At 49.7% G+C, this 14,554-nt stretch overlaps 1 protein-coding gene across 1 annotated transcript in view; it reads right to left on the minus strand.

The window, feature by feature from the left end:
* The window catches only part of PEPD (peptidase D), a 119,130-nt gene that overhangs the window by 65,594 nt on the left and 38,982 nt on the right, over positions 1 to 14,554 (minus strand). The window contains exons 7-9 of the mRNA XM_079799578.1: positions 11,419 to 11,463; positions 1,807 to 1,882; positions 307 to 353 (exon numbers count right to left, since the gene is read on the minus strand). Of these exons, the coding sequence (XP_079655704.1) occupies positions 307 to 353; positions 1,807 to 1,882; positions 11,419 to 11,463 (168 nt within the window). The remainder of the gene's footprint in view (positions 1 to 306; positions 354 to 1,806; positions 1,883 to 11,418; positions 11,464 to 14,554) is intronic.

The following is a 14,554-nucleotide window of genomic DNA, read 5'->3' on the forward strand; positions in this document are numbered from 1 at the left end:
GTCACAATAGCAGCTCTTTGGTAAAGTTTCCTGCAAATTGCACAAACAAAGTCCAGGGAGTGAAATGATGAGGCACTAAAGCAGCCTCAGAAGTAATCACAGACCATTACCATCAAACACTCTGCCAAGCACCAGCAAAGTGGCCACAGTCGGAGGCGAGGGCCTCTGCCCACAGTGCCCAAGCCCAGCTCATCGTCCCCAGTCAACGTGCCACGCCACTGAGGCACCTCATCTGCTACTTGCTCAGGGAACATAAATTACTGTTTTTACACTTTAATCTTTACCCAGAGAGACACAGCAGCTTACCTTTCCAGCTCATATTCTTTCATTCCCACTTTTACAGCCTTCATCACCTGGAGGGTGGATATTAAGCGAAGACATTTGTATTAAGAAGTGGCACTGCCTAATAAATAAGGGATAGCACTTTTTCAAAAGAATCTCTTCTTTAAAAAAAGAAAAGAACGTTATGTGCACACAATGGTGCAAAAATGTGACAAATTAGAACGTTTTTATAGCTCCAAAAGCTACACAGTTCATTTAACCACTCGAGCACTTCCACTCGGAAGCCGATAAACACCCAGCGCAGATCTGCGGCGGCTGATGGCAGGTAAGATTTGATCAAGACATCTGTGAACACCTAACGCTCAGAGAGCTACGATGACTGACCTAAAAGGTTTCCTTTGTTTAACTGCCATTAAAAGAATATATGTGCCCCCACGTTCATTGCAGCGTTATTTACAAGACATGGAAGCAACCCAAGTGCCCATCAACAGATGAGTGGCTAAAAGAGTTGTGGTGCATTTTTACAGTGGAATATTACTTGGCCATCCAAAAGAAAGAATGAAAGTTTACCATCTGCAACAGCATGGATGGACCTAGAGGGTATTGTGCTCAGTGAAATAAGTCAAAGACAAATACATATGATTTTACTTATGTAAGGAATCTAATGAACAAAAGAAATGAACAAACAAAATTGAAACAGACTCATAGATACAGAGAACAGACTGATTTGCTAGAGGGGAGGGGGTTCGAGGACTGAGGGAGAAGGCGAAGGGATTGAAAAGACTGGTGTTTACAGAATAGTCACAGGAAAGTAAAGTACGGCATAGGGAGTTCAGTCAATAACATGGCAGTAACTCTGCACGGTGCCAGTGGGTACTTTGTAAAATATAGGACTACCGAACCACTATGCTACACCTGAAACTAATACAAAATAATCATGAATGAAAACTATAATTGAAAAATAAAATTTAAAAAAAAAACACACAGAGAAAATGAATTCAGACAAAAGATTCTGTTGCCCACAAATGACCCTTGTCTGTCTCCTGACACAAAGCGGTGATTGTCACCAGGCAGGCACCAGGCTAACCCATCACCCTGACCCTCACTTCCTTATTTGCTCTCGATCCTCAGCAAAGTGGGAAGGCTTGGGAAAGGACCCCGTGAGGATGGTTAACGGAGGACGGTAATCAGTGTGCTTGGACCCTGCGGGAGAACAGATTCTCTGAAAGGAGCTGGGCCTTTGGGAATACCAGGAAGGAAAGCCCCACCCCCCCTGGAAGTGAGGACTTCTTGCTGGGAAATTCTCGGGGGTGGGTGCCTTAACCTCTGCTGTCCCTGCCCTGTCCCCGCTGGGGAACAGAAAAGAGACTGGCTGAAGCGACATTTCCTGCCTGACCCACTGGCACTCGGGACTGCAGCTGCCCTGAGACCGTCCATCTTGACGCTGCCCTCTGGCCCCACACAGAGCAAGGCAGCTCGCCCACCCCGGCCAGACAGCGTTCCGACAGGCGGGGCCCTGCTTACCTCCCGGTGGGCCTCGCTGGAGATCCTGTTGGTGTAGCGCAAAACCTCCAGCTCCATGTCCGTCTTAAAGACCCGGCTGCAGGGAGGGGAAAAACAGGGAGGGTCAGTGACTTTCAGCAGGAGCGGGCTGGCCCCCTCCAGGGAGACCCCGGGGCTGCCACACCTGCACAACCTGGGAAGGATCCCAGGGCCAGGTCATGCCCAGTTAGGCTGCAAATGGGCTGCCCAGGCAGGGGGTGGGTCACCAAACTGCAGGAGTGAACGCTGCACTAAGCACTGCCCGTCCTCACCCAATGCCAGCCTCGGTGTGCAGGCCGTTTCGAGGTCCGAGGTCGGAAGCTGCTGTGGGTGGCAGAAGCAGCCCAGAGACTGTCTCCTCATCCATCAAAATGAGGGAAGATCTACATGGCGAGGCTGTTAGACCTGAATCTTCAGTGTGTGCCTCCCAGGGCTCTGCCCCGTTGGCCGAGGAGGTCTCCCCTTCCCGGGCAGCCCAGACATACCATGGGAGTCAGAGCCCTGCCTGAGACTGGGGCAGGGCGGGAGGGGCGGCATGGTGCAGGAGTGAGTGTGGGAAGAGCGTTCTGCAGAGAGAAGCAGGACGAGGAGCAGACAAGGGGAGACAGCAAGGGGGAGAGGGGACACGTGGAGCAGGAGGCGCAGCCTGCTGACCACTAGAGATCCAACTTCCTCCAGGGAGTCCTCACACTACACTCATATTCATTTGCCCAAATATGGTTAGGTTTCTGGTCTTCGCAATCAATCGCATCCCAAGTCAGACTCACACAGAGAAGCTAAATAAATGCTTGCTTTCTACCTCTACCATGTCAAACAAGCAACTGCAGGTCCGGGCATCCAAGTGGCAGCTGGGCCAGGCATTAGGAGCAGAGTCCTCAGCCATCCCTCATGGCCAGCTCTGCACTCTGACCCCGGGTGACGCACCTGCAACCAAGCCACCTCTGCCTCTTCCACAGGGAACGCACTCGGCGCCCTCAAGAGCAGCAAAGCCGGAGAGAAGTGTAGCCAAGGCAAACCCCCAAGCCCACTGAGGCTTCTTCCAAATGGACCCGCTTCCTTCCTTGAGGGCAGACACTGACCCGGAAAGTCTGCTCTTTACCATCAGAAAGGTGCCTGCACCCGGCTGCTGGAGCGACCTGCCTGGGGAGCAGGAAGCGTGTTCCTGTGCTCCGGAGGGGAGGGTCCAGAGCCACGGACAGGACTCGGGCGAGCAGCTCGGCTCCTGAGATCCAAACCCGCTCACAGGATGACCGCGCAGCCCTGGTGTCTTGTTCCCCACTGCTGCCCTGCGCGCCAGCCTGAGGAACTGGGGCGTGGGAGTGGGCCTCGCTGTGATGGCAACACGGGGGGGAACCGCCCCAGCTGCATCTGCCTCTGGCCCTCCGCCTCTATTCAGCTTAGATCCCTGGTCCATCCTTCCGGCCACCACTCCTACCAACAATTTAGACCTCCAGGCCTTGTGCCCACCTATCCACACAGGCTTAGCCAAACCTCCATGAGAGTCAAACCAGAGCCCGAGCCTGTGAGTGCTGCTCCAGGGCCACAGGGGCTGCAGGGAAATCCTGCCTGGGAGTGGATGGCACAGCCGCTCTGTCTCCAGCCCCACAGCCTCCACCTGGCCCTCATTCTGCCACGAGTTGCAAGGGGGCCTGCAGGAGGCCTACCGTATTTTCCGGCGTATAAGACGACTAGGCGTATAAGATTTTCCTGGGTTAAAAAGTCGTCTTACACGCTGGAAAATACGGTGTACACACACACACACACACACACACACACACACATATATATATGACTCTAACTTGCTCTGCCTTGCTAAGATCTCTGCCCTCCCCATCTCAGTGTCTCCCTCCCCTTCTCAGACGATAAACGAACTCATCTACTTGGAGAACACAGAAGCCAGCAGCTGGGTACACTTTCACCTCTTATTCAAACAACCAAACCTTCCCCTGCCCCTTCATGCTCACCCCCTCCCCCCTTATAAGGGAAGGGTGTCCTCTTCCAGGTCAGGCTCAGCCCCTCCTCCCGCACACACCTGGGCTCAGATCCCAGCCTCAACCCCTCCATCCACCTGGTCTCTATTACTTAAAGCTCCATGACCGCTCGCTTACTTCCTCCTCCTCTCGCCAAGCTTTACCCCCCACTACACAGCCACATTTCTGGAAAGGGAACAGAAACAGTGCTTGCCTTGGGAGAGGAGTGGGCGCAGCTTTTAGCTTACCTGGAACCTCTTCCTCATCTCCTCCCCTCCTCCTCCCCTCCTCTTCCCTCTGCCAGCTGCCCTCTCACCCCAGCTGCCAAACCCAGAGGCATCAGTGACTCCAGAGGAAGTGCCTCCCCTGGCACCCCTCCTCAAGTCCCTGACAGCCCTCCCCTCCCTGCCCCCCCCACCCCTCCTCTCTCCCAGCTCCCACAGCCCCTCTGGCACAGGTCCCCCGGGCACCTCCAGCTCACGGTGACAGAAACGCCCACCCATCCATGTGCCCTACCTCAATCACAGCTCTGCCAGCCCCTGCCTGCTGCGTAAAACTTAACCAACATCCTCCCAGACACCTCCCTCTGGTCCGTCCATTGCTCCCACACCCAGCTGATGACCACGGACTGTGAATCCACCACCACCACCTCTCTCAGACCCTCGGTTTCTCTCCATCCAGACCCCACTCCCTCCAGCCTGGACAACAACTCCTGCCTCTGCTGGCCTCCACGCCTCCAGGCTGTCTGCTCCCCGACAGGCAGAGCTTTAGAGAATGCAAACCTGACCTTGCTTTTCCTTGCTCAAATCCTTCCGTGCCCTCTAGATGTCCTCAGGACGAAGTTAAAACTACAGGTGACTCCTGAGCTCTCCGGGCCCCACCCTGACCCCACAGCAGACTCCTCTGCCTGGAACTTGCCTTTCATCCTCCAGCTCCCACAAGAAAGGCACTTTTCTCAAGGTGGAGGGGGGCTCCCTCCATCCCCCATCCAGGCTACGCAGCTCTCTGTCCCCAGGCCTGTCTATAGGAATCCTCCGTAAGCTATCACATTGTAATCTCTTCTTCACTGGAGTCTCCCCCCCCCCCCGGAGGCAGCCCAGAGCAGACACAGTCACTGCGTTAGAAACAGGATCTGGGCGTTGCGCCAAAGCTGGAAACACCTTCCTTTCAGCAAGGAGAGGTAAAGGCCTCCTTTCAAAAGAAAGGGCGGCCTCCCCAGGGGGCGTTCACCAGGTCAGTGTGGGAGTCACGCACCCTGGCATGCCCTGAGCAGGACAGGGGCTCTCAGCCCAGACTCCCACCACCACTGCCTCATCCCCAGCCCTAGGGTTTGACCCCCAGGAGCCCACCTCACAGACCCTCCGCTGGCCTCTCCCCGCAGCCTGAGCACCTGGTTCCGGAGACGAGAAGGGAAAGCTCACTATCAGCCCGAGGAGAAAGGAGACAGAGTCCCAACCACGCTCTCTTCCCTGCAGAGATCCAGGCACTGTCAGCCACCGAGGACCACAGTCCTGCTGCTTCTCCAATTCCACTTTGGGGAAGGTGACAAACTAGGCCTCCAGCTGATTTTCTCAGGACCGGTTTTCTTTTTCCTTTTTTTTTTTTCTTTAGGGGACTGATTTTTTTTAGTCATATTAAAAAAAAAAAAAATCAAATTGAATCAGGGCAAATTACCCCACAAAAGCAGTTCTCCAGAGAGACTGGCCTGGCCGAGCACTGGCCTGGCCCATTTCATCCAGGGTTTAAAGGCCCTGAAAATAGCCGTCTGCTTGCACAGGCTTCCCCACCTGCCCCCAGGGCACTCTGGGCCTGATGTCGCTCCTGGCGCCAGGCATACCAGCCTGGCCCAGTTCTCTCCATGACACAAGCACCAGCAACTTTTAAAAATATATATATATATTTTATTGATTTTTTACAGAGAGGAGGGGAGAGGGTTAGAGTTAGAAACATCGATGAGAGAGAAACATCCATCAGCTGCCTCCTGCACACCTCCTACTGGGGATGTGCCCGCAACCAAGGTACGTGCCCTTGACCGGAATCGAACCTGGGACCTTTCAGTCCACAGGCCGACGCCCTATCCACTGAGCCAAACCGGTTAGGGCAAGCACCAGAAACTTCTAAGATTACTGCAGCGAAGAGGGCTTTCCGGCATTCTGCAGTTCCTCCCCATCCTGAGGACAAATTCACTCCCGGAACCTGAGGAGGCTATTTCCATTACTCCTGAGCCCCGAAAGGCAAGGAAAGGGGGACTGCGCCGTGGTCCCGCCCTGCAGGCCCAGTGGATGCACAAGTCACTCTCAGCCCCAAAGGATGCACAAGTCACGGTTAGAAATGCGATCTGCAAGGTTTCCATCCCTAAGAGAGGAGAAGGCCACTCCTCCATGAAGCATCGAGGACCAAGGCCCTGGGACAAGACCTCACAGATGCCACCTAAGAGGTCTGGACAGCACGCAGGGGCTCTTCCCCCAGCAAGAGGAGGTGCCGGATGTGGTGGGAGACGGGCACTCCTGCAGAGTCCCCAGCTCCTGGCCATGCCAGTGAGCATCACCACTCCCAGGGCAGCACCTTGGGCGGGGGAGGGGCAGGGCCAAGGCTCAGGCCAGAAATGACAAAAACTGGACGAGGCGGAGATTCATTTGTGCAATTCCTCCCCTGCCCCCCGCTTAAATATTCACAGGTCACAAAGCTGCCTCTGGACAAGAAACCCAGGATGAAGGCACCAATTAACTGAGGTCTGAATGCTCCACTGAGGAAAACAGTAGCAAGACGGGCTGAAGTATTTCCAAAATCAGTCTCTTAAGCATCAGAGGGCCACAGTGTTCAACAAAACCCAGCTGAAAGGACAGGAATTCCGTCTCTCCTGCAGATGAATGTATGGGGGATGGTTCTGTGGGAGAGGTGGATGGGAATCCAATTCCATTGGACCCCCGAGACCATTCCTTCCACCCCTAGTGATGCAAAGGGTAAAATTCCAGAACAGCAGCAGGGAGAGCAAAGAAAGAGCTGGTTGGAATTACGTATCCTCAAGAGGCTTCATGAATAAGTCTACTCAGAGAAACCAGAGCCATGAAGTAGCAATGGCTTAGTGCAGCTGTGAGCCCGGCGTGTCTGGGACCAGACTGGGGTCAGGCAGGCGTGGGCCACATGCAGGGGAGGCGCCCGGCACCAGGCCCTGATGCTCCCACAGCCCGGCTCCTGCCTGCTGGCACTCCATATCTCAAGTTCTCACTGTGCTTAGAATCCCACTTTCCACTTGGGTTTCTTACTCACTTAGGGTTGAATGCCTATATGTTTGGAGACAGAAACAGCAAAAAGTATCCTTACTGAAATAGTTTTCACATACGTATCAAGAATCTAGGCCATCACCTATGTGCCTTTGCTAATTTGGGATGTAGGATCCTGGTGTGCTCTGCCCCTGATCCTCACCATCTCCGGAACACAGAAACGGGGTAGAAATAGATCTGTTACCCCACTGCCTGATTAATACACGCAAGACACCTTTGCTCGGTATGATTACTAGTTCTAAGACCGGCCGATGACTCAGTGTCACAGTCTCACTTCAAACCCAAGAAGGCGCACGGAACTTGCCCACATGCCAGCTCTCCTGTGGCGCTTCTCGGGGAACTTAACTCAAATTCCAGGCACGGTGCTATTAGACAGTGCAAAAGCATCTCCTTCCATTTCCCAGCCTACCTACAGATCAATTTAATCATCTGCAGAACAAGAAAAGAGAAACACAGCCTAAATTATGGAAGTGAGATGCCTGCTCTTATTAAGTTTCAACTTTTGACCTCCACATTCAAACGGCAATACCCAGCACAAGAAGAGAAATTATCAGTTATGATCTCATGTTTGGGGGGAAGAGTATGATTATAGAGGAATTTACAGGAAATCAAAAAGGCACCGCTGGAGAGAATGGAAAACAATAAAGCAGTCACCAAAAGGAAATGAATGGCACCCAAACAAAATGAGAGAGGAAGCTCGAGAGCACAGGCAGAGTCTGCCGCTGCCTCCCAATCAGACAGGCTCCGGGGGGGAATCCCAAAGCCCAGCCCAGTTGCTAAGCAGGAGCTGGGGTGCATGTCGGTGGCAGGAGGCATGGTGCTAGCTGCACAGCCCCTGTCCTGCCACCCCCCAAGATCCAGGGCCTGACACAAGACCCATTCCGGGGGCTCTGACACCCCTGCCCGTCCAGTGGCCAAGAGTGAACTGGGAGAAAGGCTGACACGCAGGTAGGCCCCCGCCCAACAGGTGCTCCTCAGAGCTGCCAGGGGCAGCGCAAGACCCCAGGGCCATCAGCCTAGGCCCAGCTCCTGGCTTTTTCTTGGGCAAATCAGCTGTCTTGTCACCCGGAGCACGGGGATGATCAGAGAACCTACCTTATAACATACACAAAATACCTCTTTAAATAAGGTGACACGTGTCAAGGGCTTAGCACAATACCTTGCACACAGGAAGTCTCAAAAGGTGACAGCACTTATGCTCTCATTGAACTCTTCAGCCATCCAGCAAGGGAAACCACTTCTGCTTTGTAGGAGGAAACTGACGCTCAGTGCTAGAGACTGAATGTTTGTCTCCCTCCAAAATTCCTGCTGAAATCTAATCTCCAATGTCTCGCCATAGGAAGCGGGACCCTTGGAAGATGATCAGGTCATCAGAACAGAGCCCTCATGTTGCCTTTACAAAAGAGGCCCCAGAGAGCTCCCTGTCCCCTCTGCCATGTGAGGACACAGAGAAGATGGCCATCTCTGAATCAGGAAGTGGGTCCTCACCAGACACCACACCAGTCCGCACCTTGATCTTGGACTTCCAGCCTCCAGAACTGGGAGAAATGCATTTCTGTTGTCTCTGAGGTGGTACTTAGTGAGGGCAGTCCGATGCTCTAAGACACACCCACACTGGGAGTTAGGAACCCCTCCATCCCCATGTTACAGAAGAAGAGGCTCAGGCCCCACCCACACTGGGAGTTAGAAACCCCTCCATCCCCATGTTACAGAAGAAGAGGCTCAGGCCCCACCCACACTGGGAGTTAGGAACCCCTCCATCCCCATGTTACAGAAGAAGAGGCTCAGGCCCCGCCCACACTGAGAGTTAGGGACCCCCTCCATCCCCATCTTACAAAGGAGGAAGCTGAGGCTCTGAATATTAAGTGACTTTCCAAGCAGAGTAGGCTGGGGTTAGAGGTTGTATTTGCCCGAGTGGGTGGTTTATCCATTACCCCAGACAGCTTCTCTCTATGGAGCCTAGAGACAGACAATGTTAAAAGCATTCAGGATGCAGGGGCCCAAAGATGCATCAACAAGTCATAATTTAAAGTTCAGAAAGGGCCCCTCTCTCCTGCAAACGAGGGACCTGCCCGCATTCCACCCAGACTCCTTCCTTCAGTGACTAGGAGGGCAACGATCGTGGCTGCCAGGCTCGCACTGCGCGTGCCTGCAGTCCCTGCAGAGGCCAGCACCCACGCTATGACAACCCACCCCTGAGGCAGTGAGGACAATGTGACATTTCTAACACAGCTCTACTGCCATCAAATGCCAAATGAGTCCTTTCCGCTGCTGGCTTTAATAAAGTTTGGAAGTATTCTTATGAACGCAGAATCCACTTCAGAGCCTTGGAAATGTCACTCGATTTAAAGTGTGTTTGTTCCAAAGTGATGAACTAATGACTCATCCCTTAGGAGATGCTGGAGCATGCCATTCAGCCATCATCTATAGAGCATCGACTGTCAGCAGCCACGAGGGTACGCCACACGTGGAGCGTGAGTGGACCCGGCCCATTCCCGAGTATCCGGGATTTATTCTTCTGTCAACTGGGGGCTAGAGATGAGCCAGGCATTTGTTACTTTATGGAAACAAGAGGTGGCCGTGCACTTGAAGAACACAGGCCCCGCCCTCCGAATGTGTGGCCATGACAGGCACTGGGCCAGGGCTGCTGACAGCACTAAGCTGGCAGGCCTGCCTTCCAGCTCCTCCAGGGTCAGTAGCGATGCCTGCCAACAGCCCTCAGATCTTCACCTCTGGCCCAATCACTGGTCCCTGACTCAAAATCAACACACGCCACAGAACCCGCCCCTCCTAGCCATCACCATCTTTTGTCTCCAGCTGTTCAGGACAAAAACCCGGAGTCACTTTCAACTTCCGCCTCATGCAACTGTCACAGTAGGTTCCTCTCAGGAGCATTCCCCTTGACTGGCACTTTACCTCTCAACTCTGTCCCGCCACCCTCCACTGCCACCTAGAACCTGCAACAGCTTCTTACCCACTCTTGCCCTACAACTGAGTCTCCAGCCTGAAGCCAAAATGATGTCTTAGAATGCAAACCCGACCCTCCCATTCTGCTTAAATAGGTCAAAGGTTTCCCTTGGTTCCCATTTCTCTCAAGACAAAGTCTAAGTTGGCACCATGGCCAACCCAGCCCCTGCCCAACTCTCCAACCCCCCTCCAAGGCACTTGTCCAGTGGGAGGCTCTACGCAGGACACACAAGGCGATTTCCCTTTCTCATATCCAGCCTTTGAACAAGTTATCTCCTCCCCCACTCCATGCTTTCCCAACCTCATCAACCAACTCCTACTCATCCTTCAGGTCACAGTGTTCCCAAGCTCCAAGACTAGGTGAGCGAGCCCGCCCAGGCAGACAAGGAAAGGTGACCATATGGCCTTAGGATCAGACATGAGGGGTCTACCCACCTCCCAGTCAGGTGATGATGTGGCAAAGGCCCTGCCTTACTTCTCGCCTACATTCAGAGAAAGTGCAGTCACATAGCAGATAAAAATATTTGCCCTAACCGGTTTGGCTCAGTGGATAGAGCGTTGTCCTGTGGACTGAAGGGTCCCAGGTTCGATTCCGGTCAAGGGCATGTACCTTGGTTGTGGGCACATCCCCAGTAGGGGGTGTGCAGGAGGCAGCTGATCGATGTTTCTCTCTCATCAGTGTTTCTGACTCTCTATCCCTCTCCCTTTCTCTCTGTAAAAATAAAAATAAAAAATCAATAAAATATATTAAAAAAAAAACATTTTGGTGCTATCAAAGAGCAATTTGACGGTTAGGAAGAAAACTAATGGCACAGGGTTAGGGGCAGGGTTAGGGTTGGGGGGCCACTTCCAGAGTCCACAAAGGCAATGCCCAACCCGAGGAAGCTTGTCCTGCTTTGACCTATCAGAAACCAGTTATGCTGCAGGTAGGGGCTGCCAACATCACCAAGGGAAGAAAGTAGGTATAATAGGGTGCCAGCTACTCAAGATAGGTGCATGACGTGAGGAGAACCTGTTTACCTTTCTGATCGTATGTATGATATTTATTTTTAGTCTTTTCACTATCTACTTTAACTGAGCTACCAACAGTTGGCTTATTTTTAGTAGGAGCTTCAAAAGACTGGAAATAAAGGAAAAGATAAGTGAAATTTAATTGACATTCAAATGACTCATGGTCTTTCAAAAAAAACAAACCAACTGACAAACAAACAAACAAAAAACACACACAAAGAAGACAGAAGACTCTGAGAGAAGATCTGGGAACTGGCTTGTCTGATGGGCTCTCTGAGTTGGAGTAGGCAGGAACAGCAGGGTCTCTCACCTTCCTGAGCGGAGCACAATGAACAGTCAAGGTAGCCACAGGCTGTACTTACCATTCCACAATCTCCGGATGAAGAATGGTGTTGTTGACATTGAACCTACAGAGGAAAAACAAATCAAGTTCATTAAGTTCAATGGTCTATCATCTCCCAGCAAGAAATACCTCATTCAATACATGACCAAAAGGGGGCCCCAAACTTTAATTTAATGACTTGCTGGCCCATATAAGGCTGCTGTTTATTCCTGCAGCAGACATGTAGTGCAATCAATTGGGGAACAAGATGCCATTTTCCATCCTTGCTAGGCAGACAGTTTAGCAACATATGCACAATGGGTGTCTCAGAAGAAATGGAGAAAGGACCAGAAGAATATTTGAAAAATATAATGACCCAAAACTTTGCCAATTTAATGAAAAACATTAATCTACACATGCATAAAGCTAAATGAACTCCAAATAGGATAAATTCAAAGAGATCCACACCTAGACTCATCATAATCAAACTGATAAAAGACAAAGAGAGAATCTTAAAAGTAGCAAGAGAAAAGCAATTCATCACATATAGGGAATCTTCAATAAGATTGGTGGCTGCTGCCCAGCCGGCATGGCTCAGTGGTTGAGTGTTGGCCTATGAACAAGAAGGTCATGGTTCAATTCCTGGTCAGGGCACATGCCTGGGTTGCGGGCTCAATCCCCAGAAGGAGGCATGCAGGAGGCAGCTGATCAATAATTATCTCTCATCACTAATGTTTATATCTCCCTTTCCCTCTCTCTTCCTCTCTGAAAGCAATAAAAATATATTTTTTAAAAAAGATTGGTGGCTGCTTTCTTATCAGAAACTATAGAGGTCAGAAGGCAGTGGGATGACATATGCAAAGTGCTGAAAGAAAAAAAACTGTCAACCAAGATTCTATGTTCAGCAAAGCTGTGTTTCAAAAATGAAGCAGAAATTAAAACAAAACCAAGATGAACAAAACCAAGAGAATTCATTGCTAGGAGACCTATCCTACAAGAAATACCAAAGGAAACCTTTCAAAATGTAATGAAAGGATCATAGAGAGTAATATAAATCAACATGAAGAGCCGAAACCGGTTTGGCTCAGTGGATAGAGCGTTGGCCTGCAGACTCAGGGGTTCCAGGTTCGATTCCGATCAAGGGCATGTACCTTGATTGTGGGCACATCCCCAGTAGGGGGTGTGCAGGAGGCAGCTGATCGATGTTTCTCTCTCATTGATGTTTCTAACTCTCTATCCCTCTATCTTCCTCTCTGTAAAAAATCAATAAAATATATTTTTTAAAATAAATCAACATGAAGTAAAAAAGAACATTGGTAAAGGTAGTTACATGAACAAGTATAAAGACAGTATAAATTAATTTTTTTTTGGTTTTTATACCTTTTCTTCTCCTATCAACTTAAAAAGACAACTACATAAAGCAATAATTGTAAATCTGTGTTGATAAGCACAAAATATACAGAGATATGATCTGTATACAATAACAGCACAAAGGAGAGGGGAAATGGAACTATATAGGAGCAAAGTTTTTGTATACTATTGAAACTTAGTTGACCTTAATGCAAACTAGATTGTTACATATAAGTTTAAGAAGTCATCTGTAATCCCCTGGGTAACAACTGAGAAAATAACTAAAACATACAGAAAAGGAGATGAGAAAAAAACCAAAACCATATACTACAAAAAAATCAAATAAATACAAAAGAAAGTAGCAGTGGAGAAGCTGAGGAATAAAATAACATATGACATATAGGAATAAATAACAAAATAGCAGAAGAAAGCCCTTCCTTATCAGTAATTGCTTTAGATGTAAATGGATTATATTATCCAATTAAAAGGCAGGGATTGGCAGAATGAATAAAAATAAATATGCACCAACTACATGCTCTAAAGAGACACATTTTATTATTTCCCCAATAAATGGCTTCTTACTGCATGTTTAAAATATCACAAATAAGTCTGAGGAACCATCACCTTGCTATTTCTATAGGCTAGACAACTCAGATCTCTATATTCATCAGCCTGCTGAACTGTTCCTTTTTCAGAAACATAGATACCATCCCAAAATTTTCTGATATCCTTTATTCAACTGTTCTGGCTTGCTGAATCAAGCAGCTGAATTTGATACAAGTTCAATGTCATTTCCTTCAAGAATTAACTCATCTTTCTGGGCTTAAGATACTGAACAAGAAACACTTAACCTTATCCAAACCCTGTAGATGTATTTTTTTGCCCAAGAAATTTCTGGTTTCAACAAAAGAACCAATCTCCGGAATAATAATGGGGAAGTGGATGTACACAGACCTCAACTTGTAACAGAAACCCAGTACAACACCATTGATGATGTTCTGTACATGGCTGCAGATAGTGCACGGTAGCCAATCTACTTCACCATTTGCCAACCCAGAGCCTCTTCTTTTTCTTTTTTTTTTTTTTTTTTTTTTTTTTTCTTTTTTTTTCCCTTTTTTTACAAACCCTTGTGTCGAGGGCTGACTTTCAATAGATCGCAGCGAGGGAGCTGCTCTGCTACGTACGAAACCCCGACCCAGAAGCAGGTCGTCTACGAATGGTTTAGTGCCAGGTTCCCCACGAACGTGCGTTGCGTGAAGGGCGTGGGGGCGGCCCCGCCTCTTCTTTTTCATTCCAAAGAGGCTGAGTTCTACACTGATGTGATCGAAGTCCCTCTGAAGAGTGCCTTGAGGCCCTTTACAATAACTGTGTGTCCCTTCAAAGTGATAACCACGTTTTCTGAAATGTCGACAGTCTGATTGCTGAGAATGATCTTCATCCTCACCGTAGATGCGGCAAAGAGCTAAAGAAGCTTTAGATTCAAAGACAAATCCGTAAAAGGATGGAAAAAGATATACATATGGTCCCCAACTTTCAATGGTTTGACATGATTTTTCGACTTTATGACAGCGTGAAAGCAATAAGCATTCAGTAGAAACTGTATTTCAAATTCTGAATGTTGATCTTTCCCCAGGCTACTGACATGCAGTACAATACTCTCTCATGATGCTGGGCATAGGGAGTGAGCCACAGCTCCTAGTCAGCCACATGATCACAAGGGTAAACAATTGATGCTCGACAGTGTACTGCATTGCCATTGCTTTTTGGATATTGTGTTTTGCACCCCAACATGTCTACAAAACACATATCTGTGTCTACTGCTTCCT

Source organism: Cnephaeus nilssonii (genome assembly GCF_951640355.1).
Source record: "Cnephaeus nilssonii genome assembly, chromosome: 20".
NCBI lineage: Eukaryota > Metazoa > Chordata > Mammalia > Chiroptera > Vespertilionidae > Cnephaeus > Cnephaeus nilssonii.